Source organism: Cylas formicarius, unplaced genomic scaffold (assembly GCF_029955315.1).
Source record: "Cylas formicarius isolate icCylForm1 unplaced genomic scaffold, icCylForm1.1 PGA_scaffold_7__23_contigs__length_41026272, whole genome shotgun sequence".
In the NCBI taxonomy this organism is placed as follows: domain Eukaryota; kingdom Metazoa; phylum Arthropoda; class Insecta; order Coleoptera; family Brentidae; genus Cylas; species Cylas formicarius.
The window spans coordinates 16,932,754-16,948,237 of record NW_026844352.1 but is presented as its reverse complement, the minus strand read 5'-3'; the positions used below and the strand labels follow the sequence as shown (position 1 = coordinate 16,948,237).

Here is a 15,484-nt window from a genome sequence, read left to right as displayed (position 1 = left end):
ATAATAAATTACGTATTCAAGCAAAATTAGCAATTTTAATGTATTTATAAAAGTGGTCTAATCAAGTATTTTATTTTATTTTTGATTTTTTTAAATTCATTTGTTTAATGTATGTGTAATGTGAATTTTACAGATTCATATGGATAAAAAATCTATTGTGTAAAGCTAGTGTTCGGCGAGAATTGCAACGAGGAAAGAAAGCCTTCCAACGAACAATACAACATTGAAGAAAAACCAAATAACAGCGTATCAGACCAGTTCAATGAGAACTTATTTCATATATTCATTGGGGTCAATAAACCATTTAAAAAACTAAAGTTAGTGTTGATGTCATTTACTTTGTTAAACTGTGAGATTACAACCAATGATGTGTAAATGTAAATGTTTTGCAGTCTTAGGGGAAACCAATGAATCCAACGATTATGGAGGACTTGGTCAAGAAATATCAACAAACGTTTTTTTGCCCAACACTGCAGAAAAATGCATACTGCTTTTATCAGATGGTGCACTCTATATAGTAAAGGCAGCACAAAAATTAAAAATATTTCATTCTAACCTTTTTCATGTTACTTGTTTAGCTCATGGTACCAATAGGATGGCAGAATATAAGAATCTCAAACGCCAGTTTCTGAGAGGACGTTTCACGTGTTCGATTATATAAGGTAAATTTTCTAATTACTCAATTATCACCACAACTAGTAATAAACCGTTGAAGAAGTTAATTAGTCGATGTTATATTTGATGCCCAGAACTTTGAACTAGTCAAAAAAATTATCGAAGATCTTAACCACTCATCCTCTGTAGCTCTAATAAATGCAAAAATTCTTTTTTCTACTTCCGTCTGTAAAACAATTAGTTACACACCGATCTAGCGTGCGGGAAGCGTCACTTTACTAAGTCAGTTTCGTTTCCCACGGATCCGAACCACTTCGGACATTTCCGGGACTTTACCGCACGGGTTTGGGAGCAATCGAATGTTTTCGGAAATATTTCCCATGCCTTGAATTTTGACAATTATGAGGGCCATGTCAGTGACTTTATTCGTGTTGTTTGGAAAAAATGTAACCAAAAACTAGACGTAGAAAAAGTACAATATGCAACACGTTCGGTAACCTTTTAAGTCATTCGTTTATTAAACACTCGCTTCGCTGTGCTCCGCTCGTGTCAAATAAACTCGTGAGTCAAATGCCGTTTGCCGCACGTGTTACATAAACATACTATTTCCTACTCCATTCTGTAAAACACCTAATTAAACACCGATCTAGCGTGCGTGCTCACTTAACCGCATGAGTTTCATTGTCCCACGGATCCGAGCCACTTCGTGATATACCGCACGGAGATTCCCTACCGCCCGGGTCGCATATACGTATACTGCAGACGCAAAAGACATAGCCTAACCCCCCTCCCCCCCTTTCGATACGCCAGTGTGATATCCTTATTATTATAATTATATATTGGTCATTTTTACTATTCCAAAGTAATTGCGATTACTATCACGATTCTCATAGCTTAAAGAATTTCAAAATTGAATGCGTTCGAATTTGCCAATGTTACTATGTATTTCAATTTCGGAAATTAATACAGAAAATAAATATAGTTTCAAACAATTTTGTTCGCAACTGAATAGCGCTTAGGTTGTGTCTTTTTTTAATTCTCAGATATTTAAAAATAGGTATGAGCATTTTGTATCCGATAATATCTTCATTTTTGTACCTGTGTAATACTGTGATCTTTCCCTGAATTCTGAGGAAATTTTATTCCACAGCAAAATCATCGCCTCTCTCACGTTTGAATCAAAGCAAATCAGTCGTTGAAATATTTCTCACATTCCCCAAAAAAAGTTTCAAGAATACTGCTACTGATCTGCTGAAAATCTACTTTTATTGCAAAAAATTGGTGCATGAAAGCACGGATAGTCCACCATACAATCAATTATTATGTTTTGAAATTTACTTTCACTCTATATTATTTTCTTTCTGAGAAAGATTTAAAAAAAACTACACATAGAATATGTTTTTAAGGTTATGATTTTTATTTAGTATGAAAACCCGTAACAATGCATTTTTTAAAATTTCTCATATTCTTAATTACTTTAACCCCCGTTTTCTCTCGTTAGAACCTCTGTACACTCCAAACAAATTTGATATTTTAAAGGCCCACTAACAGAGAATTTTTGTACTATATTTAGTTATAATCGATAAAGGCGTTCTTGACAAAATGTCACTTTTTTTACCATTTTTATCTTTTTTCAAATATCTCGGAAACTAAAGGAGTGACAAAGTTACAGTAGTGGTAATAGTAGTTAGTAGAAATTTAAATATGAAAAGCTCGTGGCGATAGCAGCCTTGCTTTAAAAGTTATGACTTTTCAAAATATTTCAACTCTCGTTTTACCCCCTTAAGAACCCTACTATACTTCCCAAAATCTAATCAGTTCAAGGCCTCCTAGAATTTCGTAATATATTTATTTAAAATCGCTCAAGATGTTATTGAGTTATAGTTTATTCCGACAGACTGATAGACAATTTTTTGTTTTCATCGATTTAGGTGTTTTAGGACCCAAATAACTTATTTTCGATAGAAATTACCAAAAGTTATCTACCACTGCCACTTCAACACTAGAACGGAAGACACACAATTATCCCGAAGCAGAAATACTAACTGTGCACATCAATTGTATATTAAAATTGAACGGAAACTTGTCCAGTCAAAGTCGCCAGATCATAATGATCTTGTTGCTACCTGGCCATGCGTAATTGAATTCAAGAATAATGACAACCATATCATACTGTCAGCTGCTGCACTTCGCTATAGACCAATAGGGGACACAGCTTTTTTGAGTTATTTCAGCATGGGCATAATGCTTCTAGTGCCTATCACACGTACTGTGTCGAAATGATGGTGCAATACGGAGACGAGTATGACAATCTTGTTCAAGATAGATGCTTTTTCCCCACTAAGAATGACGTGCAAAACCTCTGGAAAGCTAATTTCAAAACATCATACGGAAAAAGATCAGGAAAAAATATGCTGATTTATCTTGAAAAATATTTAACCGAACAAAAAAAAATCATGGTATATTATATAAAGTTCTTCAGGTAACTGCGACGTAGAACAGCATAAAGTATACTTTTCTGATGGACTGCCTATTGGGTGCATTTTAGCAAACAGTCAAAAATTAGAAGTTTTTTTAGACGCTGTTAAATCGTTGCATGAAATTCTTTCCATCAAAATTGCACCTTCAGTAATTCTAACTGATGACGATCTTGTTGAAAGAAAATCACTTCAAATGATCTGGCCAAATTCAAATATGTTATTGTGTATCTTCCATGTTTTGAAATCTTGTTGGAAATGGATTACTTTGGCGAAAAATGGAATTTTGAAAGGATATGCTCAACTTCATTATAGGTTATTTAAAGATATTTTAATGTCAAAAAACATTGAGGATACTGAAATAGCTATAATGACATTTTACGAAAAGTGCTTATATCAGAATTATGCTGATTATGTACAGCATATGCTTCATCGGATTGAGATGTGGTGTTCACTGTACAGAACTAATTTCAGGGTTCGAGGATCTGATACAAACAATTACACAGAGGTTATGTTTCGTCTTTTAAAAGATATACCATTGGAAAGAACAAAAGCGTTCAATTTAACGCAACTGACAGATTTCATAATCACTAGTTTTGAATCTTACTTTGTACAGCGTGTTATGGACCTTATCTTTAACAGAGTTTCTAAAACTGTCGCAAAAAAGTATTTTCCAGACGAAAGAGACAATGAAGTTCACAATATTATCAGTGTTGGAATCATGGATTTTAAAGTTAATAGTTCAAAGGATCCAGAAATATTGTACGACGTAGATATGTCCGTTTTTAAGTGTTCATGTCCAATTGGCTATAATGGCCACTATTGCAAACACCAAGGAGCTGTTGCAAAAAAACATAATATATTTACAGCAATTAATACCTTATCCCTTTCTTCCAAACATATCCTTTATGAAATCGCTTTGGGAAAAATTGCAAATTCATCAACTTTTGATACACTGAGAATTAATGAAATTACAGCAAAAAACTCAAACCAGAACATTTCTTCTTGTGATAGTAATTTTTCTGTACAAAACGGAATGTTTTTTCATAATGACGTGAATAATAATGCCATGGAATTTGAAGAGAAGGGAGAAATTGACATAGAAACAATAAAAAATAAATGGGCAGAACATTCAAACTTGATAATGTCAAAGCTTAGCAGTGAGCCTCAATCTTTTGGACCCGCTATAGTGAAATACTTGGACAACTGTAGCAAGTATGCCAAATGCAATCAGTCTTTGATATCAGGTTTGCATTGTGCTTTCAAGTATACTGGAATTTCGTCTAAAAATAAGAGGAAGGTGGTATTAAAAAAAGGGAAAAAATATCCGTACAACCGACTTCAGTATCAAGACGCAAAGTTACAATGACAGGTAGAAGAGCAACGTTAGCTGAACGAAAACCTCAAAAGTCTAACAAGAAACAACAAAAAAGAGTACCACACAAATTGCAACAATGTGTAGAGGATAACATTGGTCTAGGTGACAATAAATTTAGAAAATAGTGATTTTCGCGAGCATAATATGTATTCGATTTACATAAAAGTATGTAATTAAAGTAGTTGAGTATATATACGGTGTTTTATTTACATTTTAAAAACAGCATAAGCTGCAGACATTCTACAATATTTTATGTCCTTTTACAAGGACCAACTACGTCTGCAGTTTACCACCCTTTTTTATTGGTCGGATAAATTGAAGAAAACCGAATCATTCGGCTATGTCTTAGGCGTCTGCAGTTTACGTATATACGCCCGGGTTTGGGAGCAATCGGATATTTTCGGAGATTTTACCGCTCGACTTGAATTTAGAGGTTCGTCAAGTCAGATGGTCATCTTAGTGAAAGAAAATTTAATATTTATGTAAACAAAGCAATCACTGCATTTGTTGATACCCGTTGATAAAAAATTATGTCAATAATTGAAAATAACATGGGCTTAAAAATCCTAAAAAATATTTCATAAGTTTTCATACGAAATTTTACTAATTTAGGTTTTGTATAAATTAGCACATATATCCAAAACGAAAATACTCTGCGATAACTTCTGCAGATATTGAGCGAAGTTTTTCGAATTTTAGACATATGTTTAGTTACCTTTTTTTTATAATCGCAAATAATATTTTGTTCCTGTAAGATTTTTATTTTTTAGATTTTTAAGTTGTGCAATTTACCATGTAAGTATCAATGTGTGTTTCTATGAATTCAATTTTTTTATTACGATTTTTGTTGATTTTATTTATATTTATTCAAATAGGTCTGTGGTTTAATTGTAAAGAAATAGTTATGGGTATATTTAAAATAACATTATTGTTCCCAATTTTTCGTTTAATGCAAATGCATATTTGCATTTTTTGCATTTCAATGCACATATTTTGGGGTAAAACTAACCAAAACTATTTTTATCGCATACAGCATATTCAAGAAAGAAAGTACGAAAGGATCCGGCAATAGTTGTATAATAAAAAATCGCTGGCCTCAGAATCAATCCCTGCGGAAAACATAAATCATGATTTATGATATGATTAAGCGCACTTACTTTTTTCGAGTTTGGTCATTTCTATCTCGTCTTGGCCGAAGCACCTGAGAATTTTGTCCGGAATGATCCGTTTTATTTCTCTGCAGTTGAAGGCGATCCGACGTCGCGGTTTAGCGGTTTTGGCGACGGTTAATTTGACGGCCGACAACTCCGACTCCGATTTTGACGTATCGGAGCACTCCTCTTCGTTGATGACTCCCTTTTTGGATCGCCCCGTGCACGCACACTTCGTCGTCGACCACAGACTGTCCATATGGACGATATTTTCTGAAAAGTGCAAAAGAATATAGTTGTACGGTCCACATAAGACGCAAATGTAAACGTAAAAGGTTACTGAGTACTTAATACTAAGGTCAATTGTAACAGAGCACCCTTATATTAATTTTTATAAGGTACCAAGATGTTTTTTGAAAAATATTAATCTTTTTGGGTATAGTCTCACACACGACAAATGGTCATGACTGTAATAATGGTTAACATTTTTGGGTCAATAAATCAAACCGGTCCAGGGCAGTAGCAATGAAACAGAATCACAAAATATATGAGCGCGAGCATTGAAGATGCCAAGTGAGATCTTGGCGAAACGTCTGCATGATTCCAGTCCGAGTTCAACAAACTAACGGAACAAGCTTCGATGTAATAGAAGAGAACAAAGATCTTCCGCTTTATATAACAGATCTGTCAGAACACTGCTTATTTCACGTACAAAGGGAAAATATATCGACAAGTGGATGGAGCAGCAATGGGATCATCTCTTTCACCTGTGATTGCTAACCTCTACATGATTTGCTTCGAAAGAACGCAATAGAGACGACAAGATACGTTGATGACGTATTTGTTGTATAGTATTTTGGCAAAGACGAGCTTTTGAAAATTTTGACCATCTGAATTCCATTCATCCAAGGATTCAATTCACAATAGGACTTGAAAAGAACAGTCTGCCCTTTCTAGATGTACACATCACAAGGACCGAAGATGGATCCTGGGAACCGTCTATAGAAAACCAACACGCACCCATAGATATCTCAACGTTGAGTCTCATCACCACCCATCACATATACAATATCGATCCTTCAGCCTTACAAGCGAGAAGAACACAGATGAAGAACTGAAGAAAATTAGTCTGTCTTCGGCAAAACGGATACCACCATATAACAAACTGTCATTTCGTATTTTTCAAAGTTCTCAAATTTAATATTCGTGGCCATAGCCTTTCGTTTAAACTTTGTATAAATGTGAATGTGGCCAAGTGACGAAAACAAATATTTTGTTTCAAACCATAAATATTAGGTTTAATATTCAAAACAACCATAGATTTTTATCTATTTTTGAAATTCCCTTAACCACGTAAATCGTATTATCCAAAAATTTACATTTAAAAAACATAATTTTGCTTTATTTTTCGAAAATAATTGAAGATCCAAAAGTCTAGAAAACGTCTTTACACGTCATTTTCTATACAGGGATTTATCCTGCGTCTTGTATTTAATGCGGCTGTACTAATTTCAGCATTCCCGATACGATCAACCATATTTTCAGCGGTAGAAAGGTAAAAGTCCAGAACAGAAAACTACCCCTTTTTATCCTACGGTTCAGATAAGTCAGGTCTAAAAAATTCCTTCCTTCGGGAAATAAGTTCTCTGGACAACCATCGCGATGCAGCTACATATCTCTTCTCGTTTGTAAAAGTTGAAATAGTTTTTTCCGTTACCTTTACCATTAAAGAAATATTATAATTCGAACACCCAAAATTTATTCACACCTACCCAGACGTTGACACTTAACTGGCGACCAATAATGCATATTATTTAAATTAACTCTTGCATTGATCGAAAAAGTAGCTTCATCGGTCCATAATATTCGAGATAAAAAATTGGTATCTACCATGATATTTTGTCAGTTATAGTAGTCTAACCTCCTAGCATAAATCAGTTTCTATGAGGTCCTATTGTCAATATGATAGTGTTTTTTTTTAATTCGGGGCACCGATATTTTAATAATATCCAAGTCCAAACTTATTCTTATTAAATTTAAAAAACATTCTAGAACATTAATGCTATTTTCTTCGTTCCTAAACAGTGGATTTCTTTCGCGCGAATATTGACTCAAACGTCTAAATCGCGTTGTACTACTACTCTTTATTTGCTGCGTATACCCCCTTAGCTACACATGCGTTTTGATCTTACTGAAAAAACATAGCCAACATTTCGTGTGATTCGGCAGTCGAATAAGATATTTTTATTGCATTAAACACAATTACAGTAACAAAATTCAGTAGTATAACTAGTTTAATTAGTTAATTAGAATTAATTCATGTCGAAGAAAATGCTTTATACTTTATGGTTTTCTACTTACTACTCGAAACATCGATAATAAATAAATAAACAGTTTTTGACAATATTGATGAGTCTGTCTGTGGTATCATAGAATAACTTATATAAACTAATATTAAAAACGAACTTTTATTTTAATAACAAAGCGTAAAGTGGAGATACTAACCAAAATTGTACTTCTTTTGCAATATGTAAGAAAACTACTCAATCGCATTCATCTCACTCATTGGGCGTTGGATAGCCTAGGAAAAGCCGTTTTTAACTACTCTAAGTTTATTAAAATCCATTAAGCCATTTGGGAGTTGACATTTATCTCCGAAAATATTTTAGCAACCCCACCACTTTCCTTATAGAGATATGGTAAAAAGTATCTAACAAAAAAGGATTATTTTATTATTAAGAATTTTTTACCGAAAACGAGTGTTTTTTCCGCGCGGAAACGGACTTTGGCCGCAGCTGGCACAGCAAGAAGTCGCAAAAATTACTCAAGACAGGATCAAAGGATTTTTGATTACTTAACTGACCCTACCTCGCTTTTGGTCTTCCTTCCGGAGGGGCCGGCCCGTGCTGCGTGCTCTGTGCCTCGAGTGGTGGGGAAATTTGTTGATCACCACGCGTATGACCTGATGCGTTCAACGGCACTTTTTGAACCACATGATGAGAGCGACCGATTTAGCGCTTCACCGTGATCTTTAGTGGAGCATGCGCCTAAGGGCGCAGTTAAGTTCAAGAATTTAATACCGCGAGGAAAGGAAGAAGAATAACTTCTTGGTGCTGTACTCGCGGCCAATCGATAAGCTATAGGTTTATATATATAAATTCATAAGAAGTCGAAAAATAATAAATTGAAAACTGAACAACGAGTTTTAAAATTGAAGATATCCATTACGCCCTCTGGTGGCCATTAAAGAACCTGAAAAATAATTTCCAGCATTTTCTCGTGCCCAATTTACTTAACAATTTTCTATTAAAATTTTTGTTGATAGACATTACTATCAGAAAAACAAGTAAAATTTGAATGAACTTTGGATTCGTTTCTGTGCTCCTCTGTCACTGGGCTGATGAACTGAGATCAGTGCGGATGCCGTGAAGCGGATGGAAAATTGAGAAGATCTGTTAAGAGTTATTGCCTATATTTCAACTTTTATTTGTTTATTTATTTATTTATTTAATCAAATTCACAACAATATTGGCACCCATAGGTACGCATATTTCTTCAAAAACGACCTACAAACAAATACAATACGGGAACAATACATATTACGACAAAATATAAAATTTCCTTCAGTCATACGACTTATACACAACCCGACAATCATTCACCCATTCTCCCAGTTGATCTGAAAAAAGTCCTCCAAGAAGAATATTGCCTTACTAAATGTGGGTTTTTAAATTTGCTTCCACTGATTCTAAATCTAACAGAGTCTGGCAAGTGGTTATAATTTTAATAGGCATTACATGGTACGAGTTAACCCCTGCTATTAAAAACTCTGTAAATTTTTTCTTACGGAAGTTCAAAACATTTGATGAAGTCACAGTAAGTAAGTAAGGAAAGGGTACCTTTTTTAAATGGAATTCTATTGTAGCATGACCTCTCTATTTATAGAATTTGACTCTCCCAAGCGAAGCGAAACTCTGATAAGAAGCGTTTTATTATAATAGTAGTGCAGGAGAATTAGTTCATCGATATCAAAAATCAAGTTTTCTGGTTCAGAAGTATCGAAGAAGATAATAAAAGAAAATTATATGCTGCTGGACTAGGGATTATAATAAACGTTAATATTGTTGCCGGAAAGTTTTTACAGCATGTGATATCGATATCCTGCTAGGAAAATTCGTTATAGTGTCTGGTCAGAACCTGTCAAGCATTAAACAAATATTTATATTTTTTACTCGATAATATGTTGAGGCAGGCTATCACATTGTTATTTCATGAGATGTGTTTATTACATTCATTACATTAGCATTAATATTCATGAACCGACGAAAATGATGCCTTAACACCGATATGCGGAAGCTGCACGTGCCAAACTTTATAATTAACATTCGCCATTTAAACCGATATCAAATAACGAAAAAGGGCGCGCTTTATTAAAAGCACACAAAAAATAAAGCGAACGACTGGCAAACAGTTGTGTAGTAACGCTTTTAAGCTGCTTACAACTACAACGGGGCAAGCAACGCCGATGAGTGCATTGCTTTAAATATATATTTTTTGTGCTATGCCACAGCTCTGCCATGTACAGGAAATTAATTTTCATGTAGTAATTGTAATTGTAAAATTACAATTACTACATGAAAATTAATTTTGTAATGTAAATGTAATTGTAAATGCGTGAAATATTTTTGCTCTAAATATTGTTGCTCAAATTTTGCCCTCATCGACTCAAGAAAAAGAGTGTATCCACCAAATACCCTGTGAATGTGAGAGTCATAGATTGGGGAAACAAGAAGACCTTTAATCTTTAGAGTTGAAAAACAAAAGGAACACATAATGAGGGGTGAAATTCAAAGAATAGCGGAACATGTATGGTAACATCTTTAACAATCCAAGCGCTTGACTCGACCCAACTCCACCTTGTTTGAACGGTGTAATCTGGTATATAACCTTCGTAGCCTTAGACAATAGAAGTTACCAGCGTTATTCAAATGGGTGTGAAAAAATGTGAAAAAATCGAGCTGTGAGGACAGAAGGATTTTGAAAATTGGAATTAAGGTATGAGTATTGCGCCATTATATACATTGTATGGACATTGCATGAATTTGTGTGTATTCTAAAGGCAAACGAGCAATTCTACTAGGGAAATTTAAGAAAAAACCAGTGTGGATGAACTATTTTTCAATAGACAAAACTAAGTTAAAAATTATGAATTTTGAGCCTATATTACCAACCTAAACAATCGATATTGGAGTGTTGCCAAACAAAATTTAATGTTTTGGTTTTTTTACCTCGAATTAGAATTGTTATATTTTTTGTTCGTGTTAAGAATTTTTAAGTTAAAATATATTTTATTAATAAAAAGGCTATGTTTATTCCGTAAGTCAGAGATCATGGGAGAATTTTCGAATTTTTACTTAAACATTTCCATTTATTACGCTCCTGAGGAGTGAAAGCATGTAGATGTAATCAGGTCTTCAAATGGTATATAACTATCAAATTTAATTGAAATGAAACGAATGGTTTTTAATTTAGTTTACTTAAGTATTTTTCCATTTGGTTGCCTTTTAATATGTAGACATTGTGCGAGCACTGTGATGCATTGTGAGGCATTATAAGGCAGTGTGGGGGCATTGGAGAGACTTGTAGGGACTAGGAGGCATTATATTAGAAATTGTGGGGCAATCGGGCGTACAATTCCTTTTGGTGTTCATAAGATGATAATGTTCTCACTCGTCGGAAATATTACTTTCAGTGTAAGAATGATGTGTCATTAAACTTAGCCAAAAATCGCAAACCAATAGTTTTTTCAATCAAACATAAATAAAAAGGAACTTTGTTGCTCTACTTTTGTCTGATAGTCGATCTATGCCTAAACTAAATTTAAATCGAATCTCTAAATATACGTCGTCTACATCAGCTGATCGTACGGATTTATTTTTAAAGCTCGGCGTGGTTCGAAAACTTTTTACATTGGGCACGCGTCGAATGTTTTCTCTATTTGCAGTTTTTATGACGGTCAACGAAAACCCAAAAATATCTGGCTATGCGTTATTCCAGAATTGAAGCCAAAAGAAAATCGCCAGTGTGATCCCTACCCGGCGGGTGCTTGTTCTGAGACCGCGTCGGTAAATAATCATTAAAAATTATCCGCCCACCCGAGCGTTTCGCGAAGCAGTTCAGGAATGACGCTCACCTTTGCGATTCCTGCGAGCAAATTGGCGGCTTTCGGCGATGATGATGATCGATTCGCAAAGTTTAATTCACCAAACGATGTTCCGTGGTCGAGATTACGATCGAGCGACTTTACGGCGACGCCTCTGCAACGGACACTCCACTACTGACGCCGCGCGTCCCGATGCCAGAAGCAGACGCACGAATTTAAAAAAGATGCGCGGAACGTTCACCACGCAAAGGGCATTCGCGTGCGGAAAAATACTCGCTGTTTTCGATGCGGCGGACGAGAGAAAGAAACTTTTGCGTAAAACTCACTCAGGTTTCGGCAACACCGTTTCACCTAATGACTACATCAAATTTAGAATTGGGAACGAAGGGTAGCTCCTGCCGCCGCTTCCAGATGTATTTCTATGTTCCTGATGAAAGAAGTTAGCGCAGATTCAAAGATAAAATCATAAGAAAATATATTTTCATTGAGGATAATCGGAATCGTAGAAATCGCTGTTTAGAAAAAAATGACCCGAAATGCAGGTAAAATATCACTGCCGCCTGCGGCTTATCAGATTTTATTGTCCAAACCTCGGTAAAAGCCCTATTTGCTACACCCATATAGCTACTAGACATATGGAGGCCTTGTCTATGCTGATAGGCAAGGCTGATGACTCTAATTGCAAATTCTGACGTTGGACCCATAAGACCTTGCGGCTTTCAACAAGCAACATGGCCACTGACACGTTGTCAATGTTTGGATACGACATTTTTACGACATTATTTTGTCAAAATATGTCGAAATTTTATTAAATTTTTAGAAAAAAAAGAAGTTAAGTTGTGAAAAAGCAGTGCAGAATTGCAGCACCCACGTCAACATCAGTATAATTCCATAACTAATTTGCCTGTAGATACGATGCAATTTCCACATGGATTTTTTCATGCAAGCTATTCTTTTTTCTTTTTTGCTTGCAAATCGGCGCAAAGCGTTAGTTTTCATAAACTCATAGGTTTAATCTGTATTGAAAATGTAAACAAAGTCGAAATCACGAAAGATGGTTGTTAAAAGTCCAAATATAATTTTGAGATGGTACAAGAAACATCTGAGTGGAAAAAAGCAGCTCCTATAGACAGAACGCCAATTCCTTCACCGCAAGTCTAGTAAATATATAATTGTGTTAAGTTCAAATGGACAATTTGGTCACAAAATTTTAGGTATTAGAAAATATAACCAAGAAAATTAAAGACTTATAAAACAAGTTAGTTTTGGAGAATTAATAAATTAATATAATTAGTATATTTTGTTCAGCACTTCAAAGAAACATCCTCATTTCTCTCGTTTCTAGTATTTTGATTATAGATGTTTCTTATATTCCCGCAAAACATATGCATGGCAAAAAAATTTAAAAGACAAGTTTCAATAACGCAATTCCATCGAAATAACAAAGCACATTTTCCTCAAAAAAATTGCATCGTGTCTGCCATCAAAAAATTGCCAGTTAAAAATTGTTATACTTATTGTAATCTAGATTCAAATTTAGATGGCTAAAATGACTAATCTAACCAGAAAATCTCGGAATGTTTAAAAAGTGGAAACTTACATGGAACAGCCTAAAAGGAAGATGTCATTTAATTTTTTTTTCCAGATGCACACTCAAGACTGTGGTTTAAGCCACAATTACGACTTATCTTTAATTATAATTCTGAGGACATCAGATACGTAAATTCTCCTTAAGACGTCTCTGTAATCTCACACAGGCGCAAACAAATTAGTCCTTAACGTAGAAGGTAAATTCAGATAGGGAAGTTCTCTTCCGTTTCGACCACTACCGTATAAACTACATAATAAACGACGATTTTAAAGGTGACGCTAGACATTTTTTCTAAACTCAGTAATATGTAATATGACGACGAAGATATAACGAATTTTAGAAATTAATGTGAAAAGGTAATCGTGGATGGGAATAATCGAATGAAATGAGCGATTTTTATAAGTGTTAAGTTTAATTGTTTTTTGTACGGTGGCATTGATATTTACGTGTTTCGACTTGCGGTTTCATCGAATTTTTCCCCAAGTTAACGAGAATCGTCGAATAATTTTGAGTCTAAATATAGAAAGTTGTGTTTTTGCGCTTAGACGGTCCCGCAGCTCGGGTATAAGTTTGGAACGTGTTCTATGCTTTTGACATGTAGAACAATTTAATTGTCAAATTATGATAGTGTATTTGAAAATGTTGTAGCAGTATTTCTTCGCTAATGATATAAACCAAAATAGTAAAAAACATTTATCCGTCTTGTTGGTTGGGAAACATACAAATTATAAAGAGACTTATGTCTTCCTAGTTTGCCCAAAGACCAATAGCTCAATGAGCTAGTCAAACTATTAAAAAAACAATTTAGTCCCAAACATCTTGCCGGCGCGAAAGAGTTTCGTTTTTTTCAGCTAGGCAAATAGTTAATGAAACAGCGTCCCAATGGTATGCGACATTTAAAAGTCTCGAATTGAACTACGAAGAAGAATTAGTGAAGTTAGCGGTGCAGAGAGAGTCCACAGCAACGGCGAAAGGGGACGATGTCTATTCCATATCCAGAAAAATACAGCGGCAGAATAAAGGAGGCCCACCACAACAGTCGGCGAGTTTGGACAACGGCGACGGGAAGGCAAGATACATTCCGAGGTCGAAGTTTGCTAGACAGTATGGAGAAATGTGTGTGTGGTAAGAACCACCAAGGAAAATGTAACTACTCCAAATATTTTTGTACCGTGTGCAGGAAGAAGGGGCATTCGTTAATTTTGTAAACAAAATCGAAGAGAAATTCAAAATTATGTTGATAGGCGGAAAGCGAAGACAATATAACAGAAACAGAAGAACTATATTCAATGGCTAAGACAAAATTTACATCAAATCCATATGGAATAAATATTATCATTAATGATAAAGTGCATAATGTACAAATCGACTCTGGAGCGAGTATTTGTATGTGTGGTGATTCCACATGCATTATGACGGACAAAACTTTAAAATCAGGGAATTTTTTGAATGTGATATACTTTGCAACAGTAAAGTAAATCAAGTACGATTTTTTGTGATAAAGGATGGTAGAACTATCTAGTGGGACGTGACTTTCTTTGCAAATTTAAAGTCGAATTAAATATTATGAATGCACTGATGGAATGTAAAAGCCTAGAAGAATTGATGGCAAAGTATAGAGATATTTTTTTCATCAAAACCAGGATTGTACAGGTATAATACGGTTAGTTTTGCAGTTGAAACTTGATGCGAAACCTGTCTTTGTGAATCCTAGAAACGTGCCATATGCATAGTGAGATCAAGTGGGAGAAGAAATAGACTGATTGGAGAAAGAAGAACGATGGAAGACTGATGCTATGTCGACTTTTCAAAGCTACCAAGAGGTCAGACACCCGGTTCCAATCGTGAAAGGCATGTTTGCAAAGGTTTATCGAGGTGAGAGATTTAGTAAAATTGATTTGTCCCAAAAGGACGCTCAGTATAGTTGAATGAAGCATCTCAAATACACTTTAAGTACACATAAGAATCTTTATAAATGTGTAAGAATGTCTTATGAAATCACCCCAAGGGCGCAAATTTGTCAAAGAAATATAGAACAATTATTTATGGGTTTAGATAATATATGCATTTTTATGATGATATTTTAATAACCGCAGAAAACGATGAGGA

The 15,484-nt window shown here is 34.8% G+C and overlaps 1 protein-coding gene across 3 annotated transcripts in view; it reads right to left on the bottom strand.

The window, feature by feature from the left end:
• Positions 1 to 11,949, bottom strand: part of LOC132704714 (serine/threonine-protein phosphatase rdgC) — a 144,640-nt gene extending 132,691 nt beyond the window's left edge. For 2 of the 3 annotated variants that reach the window (XM_060674895.1, XM_060674896.1), the window contains exons 1-2: positions 11,815 to 11,949; positions 5,628 to 5,894 (exon numbers count right to left, since the gene is read on the bottom strand). In XM_060674895.1, the coding sequence (XP_060530878.1) occupies positions 5,628 to 5,880 (253 nt within the window). In that variant the 5' untranslated portion in view covers positions 5,881 to 5,894; positions 11,815 to 11,949. Of the gene's footprint in view, positions 1 to 5,627; positions 5,895 to 11,814 lie in introns of those variants that run through there. The other variant, XM_060674897.1, reaches the window with a different exon arrangement.
• Between the last annotated feature and the right edge of the window lie 3,535 nt (positions 11,950 to 15,484).